The sequence below is a fragment of the Citrus clementina genome, unplaced genomic scaffold, assembly GCF_000493195.1.
Source record: "Citrus clementina cultivar Clemenules unplaced genomic scaffold, Citrus_clementina_v1.0 scaffold_4, whole genome shotgun sequence".
NCBI classification, from domain to species: domain Eukaryota; kingdom Viridiplantae; phylum Streptophyta; class Magnoliopsida; order Sapindales; family Rutaceae; genus Citrus; species Citrus x clementina.
In genome coordinates this window covers 8,093,059-8,115,896 of record NW_006262274.1, presented here as the reverse complement: position 1 = coordinate 8,115,896, position 22,838 = coordinate 8,093,059, and the positions used below count along the sequence as shown (strand labels likewise).

The following is a 22,838-nucleotide window of genomic DNA, read 5'->3' as shown; positions in this document are numbered from 1 at the left end:
TTCTTAATATTATTACCATCTCAAGGCATCTAGCCTCTTTAACCTCTATTATGGATATCTTCCTTCGTTTACTTTAAGTCACAATTTCTAGTTCTAATCTAAGAATTATAATATTAATTCATAACTTATATTGCAATGCTCGAGCCTTGAGGTTGCTTCATCAAGCATGATACTTGAAAAAAACTTCGCACAACATCAAGATCTAAGGCAACACGACTGAGCTTAACAATTTACATTAGAAACACCATGTACGATATCACCTGACTTATCTCAAATAACGTGGCATATAATACGACAATTAACAGATGGTTAATGATTTTCACAATCTTAAAAGTAATTTACTGAACTATATGCATTCGTTGTGGGTGCCAATAAAAAGTTAAAAACTACTACTATTAGCCATTAGGGACAAAAGGAAATAGAAACTGAGGCTAACACTAATCAATTGTTCACTATTCCAACTTTCAGATTCACATGATGAAAAGGTTTGTAGGCTGTAAAATTTCGATACGGATCCAACACAGAATTATTTTATGCAGAATGAAAACTATCATCCTCATCAGCTGGAGAAGATTCATTTTTGTCGTCCGAGTCCTTTTTCCCTGACCTTTCCTTCCTCTCCTGCCATCTTGCCCATATCCACCTCATAACAAGAAACCCTCCAAGAGCATAAACCTGAAAGCAAATTAAATAATTTTATTTAGTGGGTCTGCATTTAACTAGTTATCGGACTTACAGTTCATATAGGAGGATTTAATATGAGAAGCACCATAAGTGATCACCAAGGACATCACTAAGAACATAGATGATACTATGGTACAATTGATAGCACTATTAGCATACAGTTCTGCCAATCAACCACAGAGAAGAAACAAATGAACCGTATCAAGACAATAAGAATTGGTAAATAATAAGCATTACTTAACAAGGAATTGTCTATCCTGCTAGTCATTCCTTTAGTTAATTCTCTTTGTTTCTCTCCGCATTCTGAGCCTTTAACTGAATAACATATAAAACAGGAATAACCAAAACCCCTCCAGAGACAGTAAAGAACTAAGGGATCATCCAGGTCTACTCATAACTTACAAAGAGGGGTTACAAATCAACATTTTCGACTCTCTCCATGTGGAGTGAGCAGCTTCTTAATCCTTGTGGTGACCTCTTCGCTAGACCTTGCCAGCAACTACAGAGGTGACTATCAAAAGAACAGCTCATCAAGAGCAGGATCTACATGCTCACTAGCAAACACACAAGCCTCATAATCATTGAGTAAAGCAACTGAGCACATACAAGTACCATGATCCATGACAAACTACAGGGATGATTAACCACCAAAGCAACAATGTGAATATCCCCATAATAGATACATAAATATAACAGATACGTTCATAAAATTTTCTAGTTCCTCTCGCTGGTGAGGCGACAAAGCTATCAGTTTCCATAAACACTCAAGGAAAACAAATCAAATGTTAGCAGCATAAACCGTATCTCTATTGCCCACATCCTTTTCTGTTCTCACCAAAGTTACTTAAAAGAGGGCTCGTCGAACCAAAATAAATAAGAAAACAATCCCTTTTGCCTAATGGTAACTAATCTTCTGCAGTCTACAAAATTTTTTTCACTTTAAAGCATCTTTAGAGCTCCAACAGCAGATTAACTTATATACTCGCTCTTAAAATCTTTACACTCTCTTTGTAATTTCAAAAGAAATTTAGCTACTTGCTGCTCCTCGGAACTGAAACAGCTCTAGCAATCCTTGTTCAGCAGCATAGCCATTGACTTTTCATCAAGCAGATAATGTACAATCACGAGCAACAACAATCCGTCTAATCTCAATTTACAGTTTCACCAAGACTGAAAATCTTTAAATCCTTTCAAAAATTTTATTTTTTAAACAAATATTATAAAATCTCGCAATCTCGCAACACAAAAGGACCCCACACTTTCTCGGGAACCAAACAGGAACAGACGGAAGAAAGCGAACCTGCCAGAGAACGACAGGATTGGAAGTCCGCCCGGCGGGCTCTTCGGCCTCGAGCTCAATCGGCGGCGGAAGAATCGGACGCGTGGCGTCCGGAAACCTAGCCAAGCTCGGCTTCACACTACTAGCATTACCGTCATCGGCTTCACTAACCGTTGACGTTTTGGCAGTCCCTTTAGAAACAACAGTTTCTTCTGCTTTCTTAGGTTGTTGATTAAAGAAGAAAGGGAGATTGAGTTGGAATTTCGGCAACAGCGAGAGTATGCTTTTGTTTTCTTGTTTTCTGGGACTGGAAGCAATTTCTGTGTTTTCCGCCATGACTACGGTCGATGACTTTCAGAGTAGAAGATTTTGGCTTTGCCTTTGCTTTTTTCTTTTTTTAAAAGCAAGTTTTGAAGCGGCGGAGAAAGCAGTGTGGACTGTGGCGTCTTCATAATTATTAATTATATAATTTTGTTTACAAAAACAAATAAAAATAATTTAAGTCTATTTTTGCCTACATTAAATTATATATATATAACCCTTAATAATAAAATTTTTATTTGTATAAAATATTAGTTTATTACTGTTATTGGGTGTGGAGGGTGTTTCTTTCATGCATGTGATATGTAAAAACAACAATAAAAATTCGGAAAAAAAAGAGTTTATTATTTATTGGTTCTCAGTAGGGTTGGTAATGAGACGGGATAAGATGAGATTTATTAATCTCATTTCCGTCTTGTATATGTAAATGGGATAAAAAATGTCTTAGTTTTGTCTTTATATTTTTATTGAGACAAAAATATGTTTCAATTTTATTTCAAAAGAGATGGGATCCTGTAAATTAAAAAAAATTTCATTCTTAATCGGCAATGAGATGGGATGGGACGAAATTTGTCAATCTCACTTCCGTCCCGCATATGTAATTAGGATAAAAAATGTCTCACTCTTATCCTTAAGTTTTTTATAAGATAAAAATATGTCTTAATTCCATCTTAAATAAGATGAGATCTCGCATCCTTTCGGGAAAAATTGTCATTCCTAATCCTCAGTAATGCATAAAGAACTAAAATTAATTAATTGATAAAGAAGATTAATCACCAAGTAGCGGGCAGCAGGATTCTGCTCAGAATCTTCAACCTCGAGCTTCATCGGCGGCGGAGCAATCGGCTTAGGATCCAAAAATTTCACCACCTCTCGTTTCCTGCTTGCTTCTGCAGCTTCTCTTTCTTCACCTTCACTTTTATTTCTCTCTTGCTTATTATTAAATATTGGAGCAGAAAATAATAAGTTTGTAAAGTGTGCGAACAGGTTTTTGGGTTCTTTTGAGTCTTTATTTTCGCTCTCAATTTGTGTGTCTTGTGCAGCCATGAATGCGAATGTGGTGAGTAGAGACTAAAGAATAATTAAGATTTGAGCTTCGAGTTTATCAAAGGTTTTGTTTGGGTTCTTGAAACTACCAGTTGCTATATAATACATCTGGAATGTCTTGAAAAAGTAACCGGCTACTTGCACTAGGTAGGATGGATATCTCGCATTTGAATTTTGGCCTCACCCTGTCCATTTTTCGGGCCCAAATAACTAATTTTTTCTCATGAATTATTTATGTCAATGGATTAGTTTGATCAAAGGATTATTATATATGTTAAAATGTTGAAAAATAGGGCACAAATAATTATTTTAAGGCATGATTTTAAATGGAACACGTTAGCTTTGTTGAGGGAATGGGCCGTTCAGCCTGGGGCCTGAGTGACAATAATGAATTTAATTAAAACTGATTTTTTTTGGGAATATTTTCTAAACTAACGGTAATGTTATTTAAACTCATTAAATTTCTCTCTATTAAAATAAATTTATTATTAAAAATTTTAAATTTAAAAATCTCAAAACTACCCTTCACTAATCACTTTCTATCTCTATCTCATAATTGTATATTCTCTCTATTCTTACATTCTGCAAACTAAACATTCAATTTCACTCTCTTTTGAATGCAATTTTTCTTTTTCTTTTTTATTTTTTTAGTATATCATGATTTATATCTCATACTTTCTATATATAAGAATATTTTTCTTGATATTTATTACCTGTTGTGTTTGGCAAAAATAAATTTCTTAATATTCATTAACTTTTATAGCTGATAAAAATTTATTGATATTCATTTTTAGATACTGGATTTTATTTCTCTAATTTAGTGAAACTCATTATTTGCAGTTAAAAGCACATATCAAAATGAATTAACGAGAATTTTTGAAATTGAGAAAAAAAAGAAGAAGAAATGATTAATCAAGTAATTTTAAAAAAAATTAATTTGCCAATAAAATTATTGATTAAAAAGAGTGTGTAGAGAGAAAATCTGTAGGTTCAAAAAACCCTACCCTTAAACTAATAATCAATCTTTAAAGCTTCACTCATGAAAAATGAAATTTATTTTTATGGTAGTTACAATTTTTGATTGACAACAAAATTAAAAAAAAATTTGTTAAAAATCTATGTGTCAAAATTATTTTGGTAGTGGTATACACAATTTTTAAAAAGAAAAAAATAAATCAGATCAAACTAAACCTTAATTTTGTAATTTTCTATAAGAGTAGGTCTTTTGACACTCTTAAAAATTCCTTATAAAACCTCTTTTTAATTGAAATTACAAAAATAACCTAACATAAACTAATTCATTTATTGTTTTTAGTGAAGATTTAATTAATCACTTAGATAAATTATTATTTTACAAACTTTTTAACCCACCCCATTTTATAATTATTTTTATATTTTAAGTTTTAATTGAAAAAAAAATTATTTTGAGAAAATGTAAGAATTTAGAATTATGAAGATAGAAATTATATAATAAGAAGAAAAGCATTGAAGATAAATTTAATATTTTAGGATTCATATAAAATTTAAAAAGAAATATTTTTTTGCATAAAATACTATGGGAAGATGGTTAATTTTAATATATAAATATGTATTTAATCAATTAAGTTGATAATATTTTAAAAAATAATATTTGAAAAGGGTGTTATAAAGATTTTAGAGAGATGTTAAAAGCTGCGCTCTTACTATAATTTTCATTTGAGATATCAAACAAACTAATGCTTTTCACACCCCTTTAAAGTCTTTATAAAACCCCATTTTTTGTAATCATACTTCTATTACTGGAAGAAATTACATAAAACGACAATTATGAATGTAACTAAATTAAAATATCTTTACACCTATAAATTATGAACCATCTCCTCTTTAAATCTTAATCCATGATATAATTAATTTTTTAAATAAACTCTAAATAATGATTAAGACAATAAAGTAATAAATTACCCAATTTTGTTATTAAATAGTATGTTTAGAATTTAACTAAGGATTTGTTTTTGACTTAATGACTTAATTTCAATCAGTTAAGTCATTAAGTCCGTTTGTTTTTTTAACTTAATGAAAATTTTCTGTCATTAAATTTTGAGTAATGATATAGCCATAAACTCTTGTACACACTTATTTTATACAAACTAATGTGGCATGATAAAATTAGTTAAATTATATATATCTCTTGACCCACATGATTTATTTTTATTATTTTGTATTTTCATTCAACTAATGAATTGATGCCACATCAGTTTATACAAAATAAGTTTGTACAAGAGTTTGTAACTTGCCTAAATAAAATTTAATAATCAGCATTATTATCCATTTTTATAATTTGCAATAATATAATATAGTAGTAGACTATTATTATTTTTTTCTTTTTCTTTTTCTTCAAATTAGCATTATTTATCTTCACAAATTTTTATGAATATTTTTCATATAAAAACATTATGAACTACAATAAAATTGATTAAAATATATTAATTTAGAAAATAAAGGGTTGTATTCAATTGAACATTATTTATGTTATGATAGTACATTCTCTTATTTAAGTTAACTGAGATGTTTATTATTTGTTTGCCATTTATAATTTGTACAGGTACAAATGTAAAAATACTAGTTTTAAGATTTTTGAGTTAGGTAAAACTATTTGATCCCACTAAAATACTTTTTAAATCTATTTACTCTTTAAATCCATCATTGAAATTTGAAAATTGAAATTTTACTCCACATACCCACCTGAATACCAAATATATCCTTAGCAACCAAAATTTATCTTAGTGTAATTATTAATTAAACCCATTGAATATCATTAACCTAGAGATATCAGCTGGTTGGATTTTTCAATTTAGCTTAATAAAGGCATGAAAATAAAGTTGAATTTAATCAATCAAACAAAATTTAACTTGTGGAGCTTTACGACCATATAAATATGTGCATTTTGTTATTAATTCATGAAATCAAGCATCTAGGATTGAATTAATTTTAAAAAATCAAATAAAAATTGTGAAAAATAGCTTTCTCTCTCTAGTCCTCATTTCCAGATTTAACTCTAACCAAATAGCAAAATTAAAATCAGAATTGAACTCATAATTTAAAACTATACTTGATTAATTACATGGGATCAAAATCCTTGTTGGCGGTTGAAGGCTTGAAGCCATCATTTTGCAATTAGCCACATAACTTGAATTCCGTTACTCTTAAAAGTTAAACTTTCACCCAACAAGAAAATTAAATATAGTCGGTTACAACAATTTAGAAATCTCAATCCAAGAATCGAACTTATTTCATTTACTTGTTTAGTTTAATTGTCTGTAAAGATACTCGTAAAAAGAATTAGAGAAGGCTATATAATTCTAGGGTTTAAGCTTTTAAGGGATGGAGGTGGATGAAAAAGAAAAAAAAAAGAGTTTAGAGATGGTTGTAGAGAGTAAATTATTCCATTTAACTGCATAATTTTATCCTTGGTAGTAAATTCATTGATGGTCATAAATATTTTCATGAAAAGATGGGTATGACAAGTATTTTGGTTTTTTTTTTTTAAAGAGAAATCATTAAGAAAGTTGGGGGTTAGGCGAGACCCCTACCTATAATATAAATCAGTAAATAAGTAAATACATATGGAGGGAAATATAAACCAAAATCTCCTAAAGTAAATGTAAGTACATAAGAATAAAATGAAAAGTATAAAATCATCAAATGGAACCATAAAGCTAGCAATCCTATCGTTTGACATGAGGAACAATCTGCTCATCCAAATAAAGAATATTAGAAAAGCTTGCAGGAAGATCCCGATAACATAAAGAATAACGACTAACCTGATGAGTGCAGGTTCAATTGGCTAGAAAATCAGCAGCAAAAGTGACCTCTCAAAGCACATGTCTAACCAAAATAAGAAAGGAAGATGTCAAAGCACACACCCGATGAAACGAATAATCATATTCCCAGCGAACAAGACCCTAAGAATGAATCCAATAAACCACCATGGCCAAGTCTGACTCTATCTCAAGCATAAAGTAATCGAGTTGAACAGCAAGCTCCAACCCTTTACAAACAACTATAAGTTCAGCATAAAGTATCGGCTGACGGCTAAGAAAATATTCAGAAGCAGTCAAAATCGTACATCGATGATCCTAAAGAATACCACCCGAAGCAGCCATCCTACGATTGCATCTAGAGCAACCATCCACATTAGCTTCACAACCCTAGGAGGCGGCTGCACCCAAGAAACTAATCGAATTAGTCTCTTGGGTAGAGCTATGACTCGCAAGCCCTATACATTCGAGAACCTAAAACTCCCTTCAATTGCAAAGGCATAAAGCCAAAAGCAAAGCTAGCAAGCCTGAGATTTGATACCACTTGATAGATAATCGCACCAACAGAAAAAGATTATGAATCAAACCTAAAGGCATTACAAGCCTTCCAAACTTGCTAAAAAATAAAATAAGGAAGAATGACTCAGAGATGACTCCAATAAGGGACACACTGCTGCCAATATAGAAACAAAGCATGAGGGTAAAAAAAAGTAACATCTTGCATACCAAAAATCTGTCGAAAATGAACTCAAACCTAACTAACTCGAGGGCAATCAATAAATAAGTGCCAAAAAGCTCAGCAGTCCAACCACAAACCTACTAGGAGACCATGCAAAATCCCCTCGAGCATAAGGCATTATCAGTAGCCAAAAACTCATGCAACAACTGCTAAAGAAAAAAATAGAACCCAAGAAGGGATATGCAACTGCTAGATAATCGAAAAGGCCATATTCCTTGGCCTACAGTAATGCACAAGCTCCCAAGCTGTCCGTAAGTAAAAAGCGCCATCAAGGGCAAGATCCTAACTGAATCAAATTTGGCTCCCCACTACAAATAAGAACCAATAAAATTTACGTAACAATCAAATAGGGCAACACATCCTAGAGCTTACCCTTATCCCAAATTGTACATCACCAAAAAAAAAAAAAAACGACACCATAGAAGTTGCTGTAGAATTATAGATGGCCAAAAGACATGTACTCAACCAACAATCATACCAAACACTATATTCCTCACGACTAACCAACTAATGCACAAAAGGCCCTGCAATACTCCAAATCGAACAAAAACGTCTTTAGAGAGGAGAGGCAGGATATCAAAACTGAACCAGAATCGGATGTGTAACTCTGCAATACTTAGACATCATATAAGAAGCCTATAATGAACTCTACTCCTGAAAATCCCATTACAGCTTAAGTTCTAAAGCCTTAGCCATATCATCAAAAGTTTAGATACCTAGGCCACCCCTCTCAACTGAATAACAAATCACGGGCCATCTACACACTCATGAATATGTCGCCTCGTCTGAAAATCACCCTATAAAAATTAGGTGAAAAATCTCTCTAAGTGCTGAACCACAATCTTAGGTGGGCGAAGAACATGAAACAGGTGCAGCGGCATAAAAGAAGCACATGTCGAATTAGCACCACCTTCCCATTGAAAGAAAGTAATCAGTTGGCCCAATTCGAGATCTTGTCCTTGACTTTCTGGATCATATCATCAAAATGAGAAATCTTAAGACACCTCATAAAGACCAGGCACAAACAAGATAAGTGAATGAAAGCTAATGTAGCTGAACATCAGTGATATAATGGACGATAGCCTGGCACGATGCAAAAGTCGAGCTTTCAATGTAGAAACTACTCTTGGCCTAACTAATCAATTGCCCCGAAATCGAGTTATAATGATGTAAGAAATCTAAAATCCGCTGAAGGCGTAGCCGACTCCTATTTACAAATATAATAATATCATTTACAAAGCTCGAATGGGAGATACAAATAGGCACAACAGAACAATATGCATAAAGGGATACTAATAGTACAAACGGTTTAAGCCCCAAGAAAAAAGATCGCCCTGCTTGAGATCTTCCTAAGACCAGAAAAACCCATGGCTAACTTCATTTATCAATATGAAGAACCAAGGACCAAAGGTAGCTCGTCGAATCAAAGAAACTCACTATTAAGAAAATCCAAAACACCATAACATCTAAATAATGAAAGACCAAGACATCTCGTCATGAGCCATGTCAAGCTTCAGCACAACATTGTTCCCCTAAATATGGCGGTTGAGATCATGAACTAGCTCATAAACCAAAAGTACATCGTTGATCACCCTGCCAAGGGCAAATCACTTTGAGATGGAGAAGTAATACGAGGTAGTAGAGAGGCCGATCTCAACATGAACAACTTGGCCAAAACCTTATTGCTCACATTACAAAGACTGATCGGTCGAAAATCTACCTAAGAAACTGAAGAGGTCTTTTTAGGAAGAAGGACCAACAACGTACTTTGAAAACTCCTAGGCAGCGCCGAACCTCTAAAGTGATTAAGGACAATATCTAATAAATCAGTGCAACTAATGTCCCAATAAGATTGGTAAAATTTACTGCATAATCTATCCAGACCCAGAGCATTGTTACGATCAAAGAGAAAATCACCTACCTAATGTCATCCATATCTGGTTCCCTATACAAATATATATCATCCTCCGCATTCACCAGTGACAGAATAAAATCAAAGTTAGACTATTGAAATTGACCACCTGCCAACAACCCTTAAAAAAATAAACTGCAAAAGTAGCAACAACAGATGGCTCAGAAACCTACTTAGAAGAAGCATCCTAAATCTAATGAACATGAAACAGCTAGCGCTTGTTCTAAATCATTGCATGGAAAAAGAAAGCGTTAGCATCCGCCTCTTGAACCCAACGAACACTGGATTATTGGCGTAAAAAAATCTCTTTACAAAGCAAAATGTGTTGTAGCCAAGCCCTAGCCTTCGAAAAAAACTAGCTCTATCCTTAACAGAACCAGAAATGCCATATTGTCCCCTCTGCATTGTTAACCCTGTGAAAGACATTACCGAATGCATCATTATTCTAACCTTTTAAATAAAGCTTCCACTGAACAAGCTTATGCTAAAAAGCTTTCATCCCAAAATCGAACACCGAAGTAGCCCAAGACTGCCGCATAACATCAAGAAAGTTAGGATGCTTAAGCCAAGCATGCAGAAACTTAAACCTCGAAGGCCCTTTAGCCACATTCCTATCACAAGATAAAAACAAAAATGAATAGTTCGAAGCAGTATGATTCAGGTGTGTAACCTAAAAAACAAAGAAAGAAGCAGACTGTTAGGAATTGCTAACCACTTTATTAAGCTGTCTCTAAGTATGCCCATTAGTCTAAGTGAACGGACTGCCAACAAACCTAGCATCCTCAAAACCACAATCTAACAATGTTAAATTGAAAAGCATTAATAGCCCCTTGGGGTTTGGCATGCCTATAAAAAATCTTCAAAAATGACTACACAATATTAATATTCCTTCATAATTTAAAGTCGATCATGACTATCAGGAAAAGCTACAAAGGCATCCCACAAATCCTTTATCACAAGCATAAAGCAACTGACATACACATAAGAGATAAAAACATGGCCAGGGAACAAAGAATGGCTAGCCCAACAGTGTAGCACATGGTCCATATCCTAAAAGAGCTCCATCGAGAATGGCTTAAACAAAAACACTCAAATCTTCCCAAACTGAAAAGACATAGCATGGTCCATCCCAATACGAACCTGAATTACCTGCAACCGATTAGCCAAAGGAAAAGACTCCAATATACATACATACATACATACATATACATACATACATACATACATACATACATACATACATATATATATATATATATATATTTGTGGATTCAAATAGTCTCACTCAAAAAACAAACAACTTAATATTTATTTTTAGCAATTCAGATAAAACACAAGCTTCAGATTCAGATAGTAAGTTCTATTCAAAATTTAGATTAATTAAAATCTATTCAGATTTTATATAATAAAAAAATGCGAGCTAACTCTACTGTGATATTTTATCATTTTTTCACAATTCTAAAACGTTAAGGTTATTAACAAAAGAAGTGGGGTTCTAGAAGAGCTTTAAAAGGGTCTTAGGTGTTAACTCTTGCTCAAGTTGTTGATCGACTTGGCCCAAATTTTGAGTCCAAACCCCTTAAACTACAAATCTTAGTCGGTTATACAAATAATTCTAGAGTCAAGCTTTTAATGCCCTTCAAAAGTCTTTATAAAACCCCTTTATTTTTCACTTAAAAACTTTTTAGTTAAAAGCTCCATACACCCCAATGTTTCATATTCACATAAACAAAGAGGTTTTGTCATGAACTTTTGATACTCACTTACATAACCGTCTTCCAAATCTTAAATTATATTTCTAAGGTGGCATTTTTTCTTTTTATTTGAAATCTGAATAGATCTAAACTAGTTTGAAATCTGAATAGATCTGAATATCTGAATCTGAATTATATGTTTTTTATTTGTTTAAATCTCTGAAAATTAGTATTAAGTTGTTTGTTTCTTCAACTTTAAAAACTAAAATTATGTACCTTTACATTTATATCCTTATTAAATTTGAATGTCAAAAATAAATAATATATATATATATCTCAAAGAATATAAATACCATAGTATTTTACCATACATAAGCAAAATCATATTCAAGTAACTACATAATGATTTTGGAATTATAATATATAAAATTTTCTTATAAAAACATCTTATATAATTACATTAAAAAAAACTTAAGAATAATACCTTTGATTACTGATAACAAGAGATTCAAGAATTTGATGAGAGAAACAAATTGAGGAGGGATAGACATGAAAAATAAATAATAAAGTAGGGATTTTTTTTAAATTAGATATTAATTAGCTAATTCAGTTTTTTATTCAATAAAAAACCAAAAACAAATTTGACTTATTTTATTAAGCCAAGATTATCTAAAAGGTCATATCAAGTTATAAAAACAAACAATCTCCTAAATTTTTATTTTTATGATAAATTTTAGAAGAGATTTTGCATCTGCTACATGCATCTTAAAACTTCTCAATAATGAAGGATGTTCAGGATCAACAACAAAAGCATATAATTTGCATTAGAATTTTATTTTCGAAATGCGGAATAAATAAACAATTATAAAATTTCAAAAAATTAATTCATCAATAAGCAACAAACATATAGAAAAAATCAATACCTCTCAAACGAGGAGAGAAATTAAAATTCAAAATCTCACTACCAAATGCCCAAATCCTCAAGAGAGAATGGATAACATAACTGAGAACAAAATATAAAAAAGTCTCATCAAGATAACTGAGAACAAAATATAAAAAAGTCTCATCAACTTGAAAATTTGAAGGGTGATATTATTTATACTCTAAAAATTACCTCGAACACTCATTATTCTCTACTCTCTATACTAATTTTAAAAATTGAACTCTACTTTGCACACTTTTTAAAATACCAAAAATATCATTACTTAAACATTGTAAATTGATTATCTTTATTAAGCTTCTAGCTCGTGTGATAGAAAAAAATGCTCCTTTAGCTCAGGCAAGGTCTTAGATATAGATAAGGAAGAGGCACCAAGCTTCCGAGTGGAATTGAATCCCTTGATTTAAGCATTTGAGAGGTTTGATGGGAAAGAATTATTAGAATCCTTCGTTTCCAACTAGGTGAGGAAGTAGGTTGTTGAAATGGGATTGAAAGGTTGCTCTCCAGTTGGTTGAATTACTATACCTATCAGTCACTGAAACCACTATAGAGTTTATGTTGGCTCGATACTATGAAGACAAGTGGAAAGAAAGGGCCACATACTACCTTAGTAAGAAAATGACTGACTACGAAGCCTAGTATACCAATTTGGAGAAACCTACTTGGTTTTGGTTTAGGCAACATGGAAATGTTTTCTTCGTTGTCCCAAAAAAAAAAAACAACCATCCCATTTCGTTCTTGCCTTGCACTAGACCAATGAGTAGCCACTGCTAATTCTAATACCAATGGTTGAGCTTGATTATTGTCAGGCATTGATCCCTTGCTCAGTAGTTTCAAGAGATTGGTATTGATTTTCTATTAGTGATCGAAAAGGAAGGGGACTGGGTATGTTATGTAAAGGGAAGGTAGAGGTAGTGCTTTAAATGACGAAGAGAGGCAGCTTGGCAGGGGAGGAATGGAAAGAAAAGGGCGGGTCTATAACATTGAGGGCCTGTTTGGGATTGCTTTTAGGAGGGTTAAAAGTGATTTTAAAAGTCTAAAAGTTAATTTTGGTGTTTAAAAAAACAAAATCACTTTTACCAAAATCAGCCCCTCATACAGCTGATTTTGAAAAGTATGGAAGGAGTAGCTTTTATATTCTGATTTTGATAATCAATTTTACCTTTCAATATAATTCCATAAATATCCTTACAATTATTACCTAAACCCGAAAATATCCTTATTTAAATTGGAAACAAAATCAATATTTTAATAATTTTTTATTATAATTCACACATTCCTTTTGTTTACCCTATTTATTCTTCATATTTTACATTCTATCAAAACTTCTATATAGCAACAAAGCAAGATCCAGTAAGTGTTCCATCACCATATTCAATAACAGTAAGTGATTCATCACCCTTTCATGCATATTCAATGTAATTTTTATTATAATATTTGTTGTTTGTCTTATTTCGGTTTGTTTATATATAAATGATTCCATGCCTATGCAATTTTTATTATAATATTTGTTGTTTGTCTTATTTGGATTTGTTTACATATAAATGATTCCATGCATATGCAGTTGCAATGTTTTTGTTTCTAAAAGATTTAATGCATATAGAAGTAAAAGAGGATTCCAGTTTATTGCCGAGCTTTGTTATTTGTTTATGCTGCCAGTTGATGTTCATCAAACTTTACTGCCAATAGCGTAGTATGAATGTCTATAATTTTCAATTTTTCAGCCTTTCATTTTTTTTCATTATAATTTTTAAAGCAATGCTTGTGTTAAAATATATTTACAATGATGTAGATGGACAGATACAAGAAAATTATTAGTCAAATTGAAAATAATAATGTACCACGAGGTAAGGCTATATGGGACAATGAGACTGTTTCAATCTTTTATAATTTGTGTATGGTAGAGGTAGAGCAAGGATATCGACCTGAGACTCATTTTACTAAAATAGGATAGGAAAATTTGGTCAAAAACTTTTGTAAGGCGACAAGAAGAAAGTATAGTAAATTACAATTAAAAAATGAATGGGATGCACTAAAAAACGATTGAAAATTATGGAAGGAGCTTATTGGAAAGGAAACTGGTCTTGGATGGAATATACAAAAGAAAACGATCGATGGATCTCCGGAACGGTGGCAAAGTAAATTGAAGGAATAATACATTAGTTAATAGCTTTTAATATAATTTAGTTAATATTTTCACAATTTATCTAAATATGATTCATTTCATGCAGGCAAATCCTAAAGTAGAAAAATTCCGCAAAGAGGGTATTGATAAAGAATTGGAGGGGAATTTAATAGGATATTCATGGACATCATAGCTACTGGCAATAAAGCTTGGATACCTTCTTCTAGAGTAATTCCATTTGATGATTATGAGGATTCCAATAATGATGCAATATTTCTAGCTGAGGAAAATAATGATTCCGACAAGGATATGCAAGTCCAATATACTTACTAAGGTGCTAAAGAGAAAAAAGACAAAAAAGTAGTTGGACTACATAGCACACAAGCCAAAAAAATTAAGGAAAAATAGTTGATCATGCAGGGAGGAAGGTTGGAGGTGCTACAAAAACATCACAACAAATTGAATGTCTTGTTGAAGCAGTTGAGAATAGAAGTTATACATTAATAAACTTACAAAAAGAAATGAATGGCTATAATATTACTGAAGCAATGAAGATAGTTGAATCTATTACTGGGGTTGAGATTGGGAGCAATCACAATATTTGCAGTCTTAAGTTTTTCGTTGTTATTACTCTTATATTCTAGTATTAATAAGGGATTATCCCTTTTTTTGTTATGCTTTTTTAATATGATGTTTTAGGGTACAATTGGCTATTTGAATATATGCCAATAAGTTGTTATTTTGAATGTTTATTAGATATTTTTCTTTCTTTTTTTTTTGGTTCATGCTAGATTATATGAGTTTAAAATATGGGAAATTATCAGTCATATACCCTTAAACGACACCCGTCTCAAACATGTTATAATATTTTTAATGTATATCACTCATATACCTTAAGTTGACAAAAAATGTTTGTCGTCCACCAAATTGTTCGCTACCATTAAGAAATTAATAGAATTTTAGCAAAATGACTATTTTATCCTTTAAACTTAAATCAACTTGAAAAGACAAATTTACCCCAAAAGTACAGCAAGCCAAAATGTGACCCTTGGAGCCAATAATGTTTTTATGACCATTTTTCTGTAATTTATGACATTTTTCTCTTTTTGTCTTTTGAGTTACAGTGAAGTGATGTCATTTCTCTGTAACTTTTTTTTTTGTAAAGGTCGAGCGCAATGACATCTTTTTTTTTTTTTTAATTTCAGTTACAGTGAAACGACATGGTCTAATATTTTTGGGGAAAATCCAATTAAAACGATGTTATTTCGCCCAACAAAAATGACACCGTCTTTCTTTACAGCCTCTTCTATATTAAAAGACTGTATTACCCCTATGACGTTAGCATGTTCTAACGGCAATAAACGGTTTGGTGGACGGCAGACATCTTTTATCAACTTAGGATATATAAGTGATATACGTTAAAAGTGTTGTAGTACATTTGTTACATGTGTCATTTAAGGGTATATGGCTGATAATTTCCCTTAGATTACTAATTACAGGTTTTGCCTATAATATGGCAAGAGTTTGATAGCATCATATCCACTTTTATGATTTCTATTGATTATTATTATAGGATGTATATTCATAAACAACCTTGCATGAATTCTTCATAAATAGGTAATGTCTGGTTGATGCAAATATTAACAGGGGATGAAACTCGGTGTTAGAGGATGTTTAGGATGGGGAAAGATGTATTTTTTAGATAATGTAATGAATTGGAAGTAAATTACAGACTAAAAGGCTCAAGAAGAGTGAATGTTGTTGAGGTATTAAGAATGTTCTTGCATACTATAATACATGGTGTGGGTAATAGATTGGCACAAGAATGATTCCAACACTCTGATGAGATGGTGAGTAGATATTTTGGTGAAGCACTAGATGCTATCTGTCGTTTATCTATAGATTTGATAAAGCCATTTGACTATGAGTTTAAAGATATTTCTAAAGAAATATTGAGAAATTCTAGATATATGCCACACTTTAAGGCAAATGATTATCAATTAAACTTTTACACTTTATAAAGTTGTAATTATTTATGACATATATACTTTTGTATTGTCGTTTTAAGATTGTATCGGTACTATAGATGGCACACATGTTCATATTTTTATACCTCCTGAGGATCAAACACCATACATTGGTTGGAAAGGCATACCAACTCAGAACATAATGGTTGCATATAACTTTGATACGTAGTTTATATTTGCAATTGCAGGTTGGGAATGAAGTGCTCATGATACAAGAATATTTTTATCAACTCTATGTAACCTTACTTTGAATTTTTCTAAACCACCTAGAGGTTTGTCATTTTTACATAATTTTTCTTTTTCTTTTTTATCAAATTTTTCTCCAACAGCTTTCTTAAGTTTATTTTTATATATTATTATTAAAATTATATTTTAAATGTTTAGGAAAATACTATTTAGTGGATCCGGGGTACCCACAAATGAGGGGCTTTCTGGGGCCATATAAAGGTGAAAGATATCACCTTCCAAATTTTCGTAAAGGCAGCCAACCAACAGGTTATCAAGAGGTATTCAATTATGCACACTCTTCACTCAGAAGTGCAATAGAACACCCTCTTGGTGTATGGAAAAAAAGATGGAAGATTTTGAGGGACATGCCTAACTATCCATTCAATAGACAAGTAAAGATAATTATTGCAACCATGGCATTACATAACTATATAAGAAGACATGCACAACATGACAAACATTTTGAGAATGAAGAAAATGAACACAATGATTACACCAATGAAGAGATAGGGAGAGAGGTCAATGATGGACAAGGAGGACAAGAAGAAGAATATATCAACAATGGACCAAGTGCCATGGGCGGATGTAACATGTGACTAGTGGGGACTGGCAAAAAAAATTTTAAAATTAAAAGAGAAAAATCTTTTAGTTTTTTAATTAGCCCCCCTAAAAAATTTATTAAAATAATCACTATAAATTATAAACCCCTATAAAATTTAAAATTTAACTATTAAGAAATATAAAAAATTATATTTTAATTAAAAATAATGATAGCCCACCACTCAAAATATTTTCTATTCTAAAAAATATGATTAATTCTTTCAGTCTCTATAATAATACTACAGCGAACGTTTTCATTAATGAAACTCATGAAGAATCATCTTTGGAATCGAATGGGATAAATGATAGCTTTATTTTTTTATATAAGAAACAATAAATTTAATAAGATTGATAATGAGTCTATTGCATAACATTTTTAAAATATGAAAATGCGTAGAGAATAATTATAAATGTATTAGCAAATATTTTATATATTCAAAATTTTAGTTTTTCATATTTTATTATTATCTAATTTAGCCCTCGGTAAATTATTTTTCTAGATCTGCCACTACCGGGCGCGAGCTGGCTTGCTCGCAAGTGCACGCTGCCTGCCTGCCCTGCGAGCCTGTGTTGCTTGCCGCGCGAGTGGGGGCTGCATGCCGCACGCAAGCCTAGGCCGACTTCCTCCCGTGAGCGTGCAGTACCACCCGCGCAAGCGTGGGCTTCGTGCCTTGGTGGCGAGTGCGTTGTCCCAGGCCGCCCAAATCTCCCGCAATCGAAGGTTAATTCTAGGCACACAGGTCCACTTAGCAAAAGTTCGCCTCGACGTGGAGTGCGCTTAGAAGGGGGATGTACTTAGAAGTGGGTTGCACTTAGAAATGGGCCGCTAACACAACAAGTCATCTGTGGTGCGCTTAGCAAATCACCCACCAAGGCCCAAGATCTAGGCTTCTCTACAAATTGTACATAGGCTAGAAGTTTCTAGGATTCTCCACATAGGTCCTTAGATATGTATGCAACTTGCATGAAACTCTTTAGATCTAGCACTCCAACACCTATAAATATGGGTGAGCCCGCTCATTTGTCCACAAAGCTCACCAACCACACCACACACACAAACACTCAAGCACACACACAAGCTCTCTAGCTCTCTTGTAATTTATTCTTTGTGTGTAATAAAAAACATATTTTGGCCACATTGCTCTACTTCTCTCTAGCACTTTCCGCAAGCGCTCTTGCTCCGCTAGTTTGAGAAGTGTTCTAGACTTACTTAGCGACTTGTGCGCTAGAAGTCGCCTAAGTGCCGCACGGGTTGATGTGCAATAAAACTCATCCCGTGAAAGCGCGCTGCCTTGCCCATGAGTGTGCGCTGCTTGACTCGCTCGAGCATGGGTAGCCTCGCGCGCGAGCTTGCGCTGCCTTCCTCGTGAGTGTGCGCAGCATGCCTTGCTCGGACATGGGCAGGCTCGTGCGCGAGCGTGGGCAGCCGCACACGACCTGAAGCAAGAGAAATGGAAGTTCTAAGAAATAATATTTCTGCAAGTTTAATGTGAATATGATATTGCATGACAATCTATTATTTGTTTTCGTTTTGAGTTTTTGTAGCTCATTAAATTTTTTTATATTTATTTTTGGAATACCTAGTTATACTTTGCTTGATGTTATTTAATGAAAATTGTAGTTGATTTTTTAGTTATCAATTGTTTTAAAATAAAAAATAACAGAAATAAAATCAATATAGTATAAATTTTATTTTTAGATAAAATTATTATAATACACAATTAAAGATATTGAGCACATTTTTATATGTGTAAGTAAATTTCATCTTACCTTTTGTATATTTTAGTCATTTATTTTCTTATAGCAGTTTAATAGGGGATTTACCAAACACCCATAACTACTTTTAAAATTCACATTACTTTTGAAAATAAAATTTACCAAACACTTAACCGATTTTCTTCACAGTTGATTATTTCTACAGAACAGCTAATAGCAATTATTTTTAAAAAATACAGCATTACCAAACTAGCCCTGAGGGTGGCAGTGGTAGTTACATCCATTCAATTGAAAATCTCACTCAAGGGCCACATCTTGAACTCATAAACTAATCGAAATATGTTTTTAAAACCCAAAAATTTTAATAAAAATAAATTGAAAGGGAATGGATTCTTTGGAGAGACACTCATAAATTACACTCATGAAAATGCTATACACAATTAAAAAAAAATACTTTAAACACCTTTTTTTAAAAATAGAATTTAATTTTTTAAATAGATAGTCAATTATTACATTCTATAAAAGAAAATCAATTTACCTGCCTTAACCATTGTATGTGAATTGGGTTCTGTTTGGAATTGAAGTGCTGCAGCTTTTAAGATACAATTATTGTGAAAAAAAAACTCTAACTGTGAAACAAAATTTAATAGTAGTAGATAATAATTTTGACAAAATTATTAAAGATATAATAGATTTTTCATGATACAAGTGAAAAATCATATTAATATAGCTTCCAAGGTACAACAATTAATTTTTACTAAACACTTTAGTGATGTGCCTTTTAAGTTATAATTGTCAAATATCAATTTCAAACAGGGCCTTGATCATTTAACAAAAATGGCCGGCCCCAATGATTCAAAAATCAGCTGAAGTAATCACCATATATCAATTTAGATTCAATTAGTTTCACCAAAAAAGTTGTACGAGCAGTTGGATACACCCAATAATGTTCAAAGGAATTGATCAATGATCTAGAGATACGTCAAGTTTCGATCCTTAAAGGTTTTTTTTTTTTTTAATTTTTATAAATCTCGGCAAAGCTTAAAGAGGAGAGCAGCCAAGAGAGCAAACATCTCAAACAAAAAGAATTAAACAAACAAAAGGCATGAAAGTAGTAGCCGGAACTTTTAAATAATTTGTACTTTCTACATTGCAATGTAGAAAATACGAGTAAATTAGAAAATAAAAATTTTCAAATATATTGAAGTTAGAAATTTCCGTCATATTGAGTTTAGACCGTTCAATAAAATAGAATTAATATGATTACTTTTACTATAACATTTTCTTTGAAAGTTTTTTAAAGACTATGAAAGCAAACGTGGCCATCATTGTTTTTATAAAAATGAAGTGTTCAAAGTTTTTAAAGTACAAATAACTCTACCCTAATTTGGAGGTCCAAATCTATTCTCATACATCGACGATGATTTGCAAAAGGGAGAAAAATTGCATTGTTAGATTTACTTAACGTACTGGGATTACTGAGAAAAATAAAGAAAAAAGAAGAAATATATTTGCTAGGGTAATTTTGGAAGAATGTGGAGTTATTAGATATAGAATGACTTTTCAATTAGTTAAATGGAATTATCCTTAGGATCATGGTGTTATAAGAACTTTTGGGGGATGTCAAAAAATTAACTCTTAATTCTAAGATCTACTTTGATGGGCTATAGCGTATTTGGAACACCACTAGTGAATATTAATGTCATTCGACAGTTAATCATATCGAAGATTAGTGTTAAAAAAATGAAACGACAAAAAAAAAAGTAACAAAACAAAATGGTTATGGTATAGTCAATAGCTTTACAGAAATAATTTCGAAAATGGATCAAGATTTCTCATTATCCAACTTTCTCTAGAGCAAAAGTTATGCAAGTTATTGGTGGTTAATAAATTAAAAATTAAAAATATTTAAATCTTAATCATACATAAACATTAAAAATTAGGCAGTACAAAATTTTTAAAAGTACAAGATAACTTAGATTAGGAGAATATCATAATTGCTTGAAAATATGCACTAACTGATGGTGAGACTTTTTTTAACATCTGCACATGAGGAGAGAAAAATACACCTACCCACACCCATAATTATCGGAGTCTTTTTTCTTTTTAAGTTCTCAGGGGAACTTGAATTAGTATCCTCAAATTGTTTGGACAAAGTGAGTAAAAACTATATGAATAACGCAATAATAATAATAATAATAATAATAATAACATATTCATTTGTTAAAATTTTAATACATTTTCATGATTTCTAGAAAAAAAATTATGTTTTTTGTTTTGCATTTGAAAAAGTTCATAATTTAAAATAGAAATTCATGAAAGAAAAATTGCACGAAAAAAGTGCAGGAAACTTCCACAAAATCGGATTGTTTTGGCATTAATTTTAATAAAAACGAGTTAATAAATTGGCAATTTCATGTAAATTGAGTTAAATAGGTATAAAATGCGTGAAACTTGCACAAACTAAGTTTAGTTGAAAAATAGTAGTATTTTCTTAGAAAATTAGACTCGACGATAAGGATTTTCTTGTCACTTAGAAGGGCAATTAAGTCTTTGTAATATAAAAATTTTCCCCCTTAAATAATACTGACAATGGAAGATTCCACGACAATTAGGATGCAAATTATGTATCCCAATTAGAGATGGTAAAATTTGACACGGCACGTTAACTTAATACAAATGAATGAATTTAAGTAGTCAAATTTAACAACGATTATTTAATATTAAAATGTACATAGTTTTAAACCTATCTCTTTCAAACATGCAAGTACGTCAAACTTATAAATTTATAATACACCATTTTTCAATCTTAATCATTTATGATCTATTTGAGATTAAGGTTGAAACACTATAAAAAACTTAGTTAATAAATTTTAATAAAAATAGCATTTGGTAAATTTTTTAAAAGTTATTTATTCCAGAAGTTTCTTAATTTTAATAGTAATTTTTAAAAGTAGGTAAGGATTGATTTTTATAAGTAACTCATTATATAAGCCACCATATCTTTTTAAAGTTCTCATTATAACCTTAATATTTTAATAAAGAAATACATTTTATTTTATTTTATTTTTTAGAAACCCAAATATATAAAATATCCACACATGAGGATATATATATATATATATATATATATATATATATATATATATATATATATTAGAAATCATGAAAATGTATTAAAATTTCAACAAATAAATATGCTATCGATGAGGACGATGATTATGATTATTATTGTACCTTATTCATGTAGTTTTTGCTTACTTTCTCCAAACATATATATATATATATATAGCTTTACATTTTCTTTTTCAACAGTTCAGAATTTAAAACCGAAATTCATGAAATATAAGTGCACGAAACTTGCACAAAATTGGATTATTTTGGTATTAATTTAAAAACAAGTTAATAAATGGGCAACTTTTGTGTAAATTGAGTTAAATAAGTATAAAGTGCAAGAAACTTGCACAAACTAAATTCAATTAAAAAATGATAGTATTTTTCATAGAAAAATTACACTCAGCGATAAGGATTTCCTTGTCGCTTGGAGTGCTAATAAATCTTTTTAAAATATTTTTTTTTTCGGAAAACAATGGTGACAATATAAGTTTTGGGGCAATTGCAAACTATCAATCGCGGATAGGGGGGAGTAAAATTTGACACTTTCTCGTTAATTTAACACGAATAAATGAATTTATGTGGGCAAATTTAACAATGGATTATTTAATATCA

The 22,838-nt window shown here is 31.5% G+C and overlaps 1 protein-coding gene across 2 annotated transcripts; it reads right to left on the bottom strand.

Annotated features, from left to right (window-relative positions):
- Positions 1-432: 432 nt before the first annotated feature.
- On the bottom strand, positions 433-3,398 carry LOC18045216. Of its 2 annotated transcripts, none has more exons than XM_024185270.1 (2): positions 3,062-3,398; positions 433-675 (listed from the first exon to the last, which is right to left on the bottom strand). In XM_024185270.1, the coding sequence occupies exons 1-2, from the start codon at positions 3,329-3,331 to the stop codon at positions 532-534; spliced, it is 414 nt and encodes a 137-aa protein (XP_024041038.1). In that variant the 5' UTR covers positions 3,332-3,398; the 3' UTR covers positions 433-531. The 2 variants fall into 2 exon arrangements, with proteins under 2 accessions (XP_024041038.1, XP_006436610.1); XM_006436547.2 differs by lacking the exon at positions 3,062-3,398 and adding an exon at positions 1,985-2,428.
- Between the last annotated feature and the right edge of the window lie 19,440 nt (positions 3,399-22,838).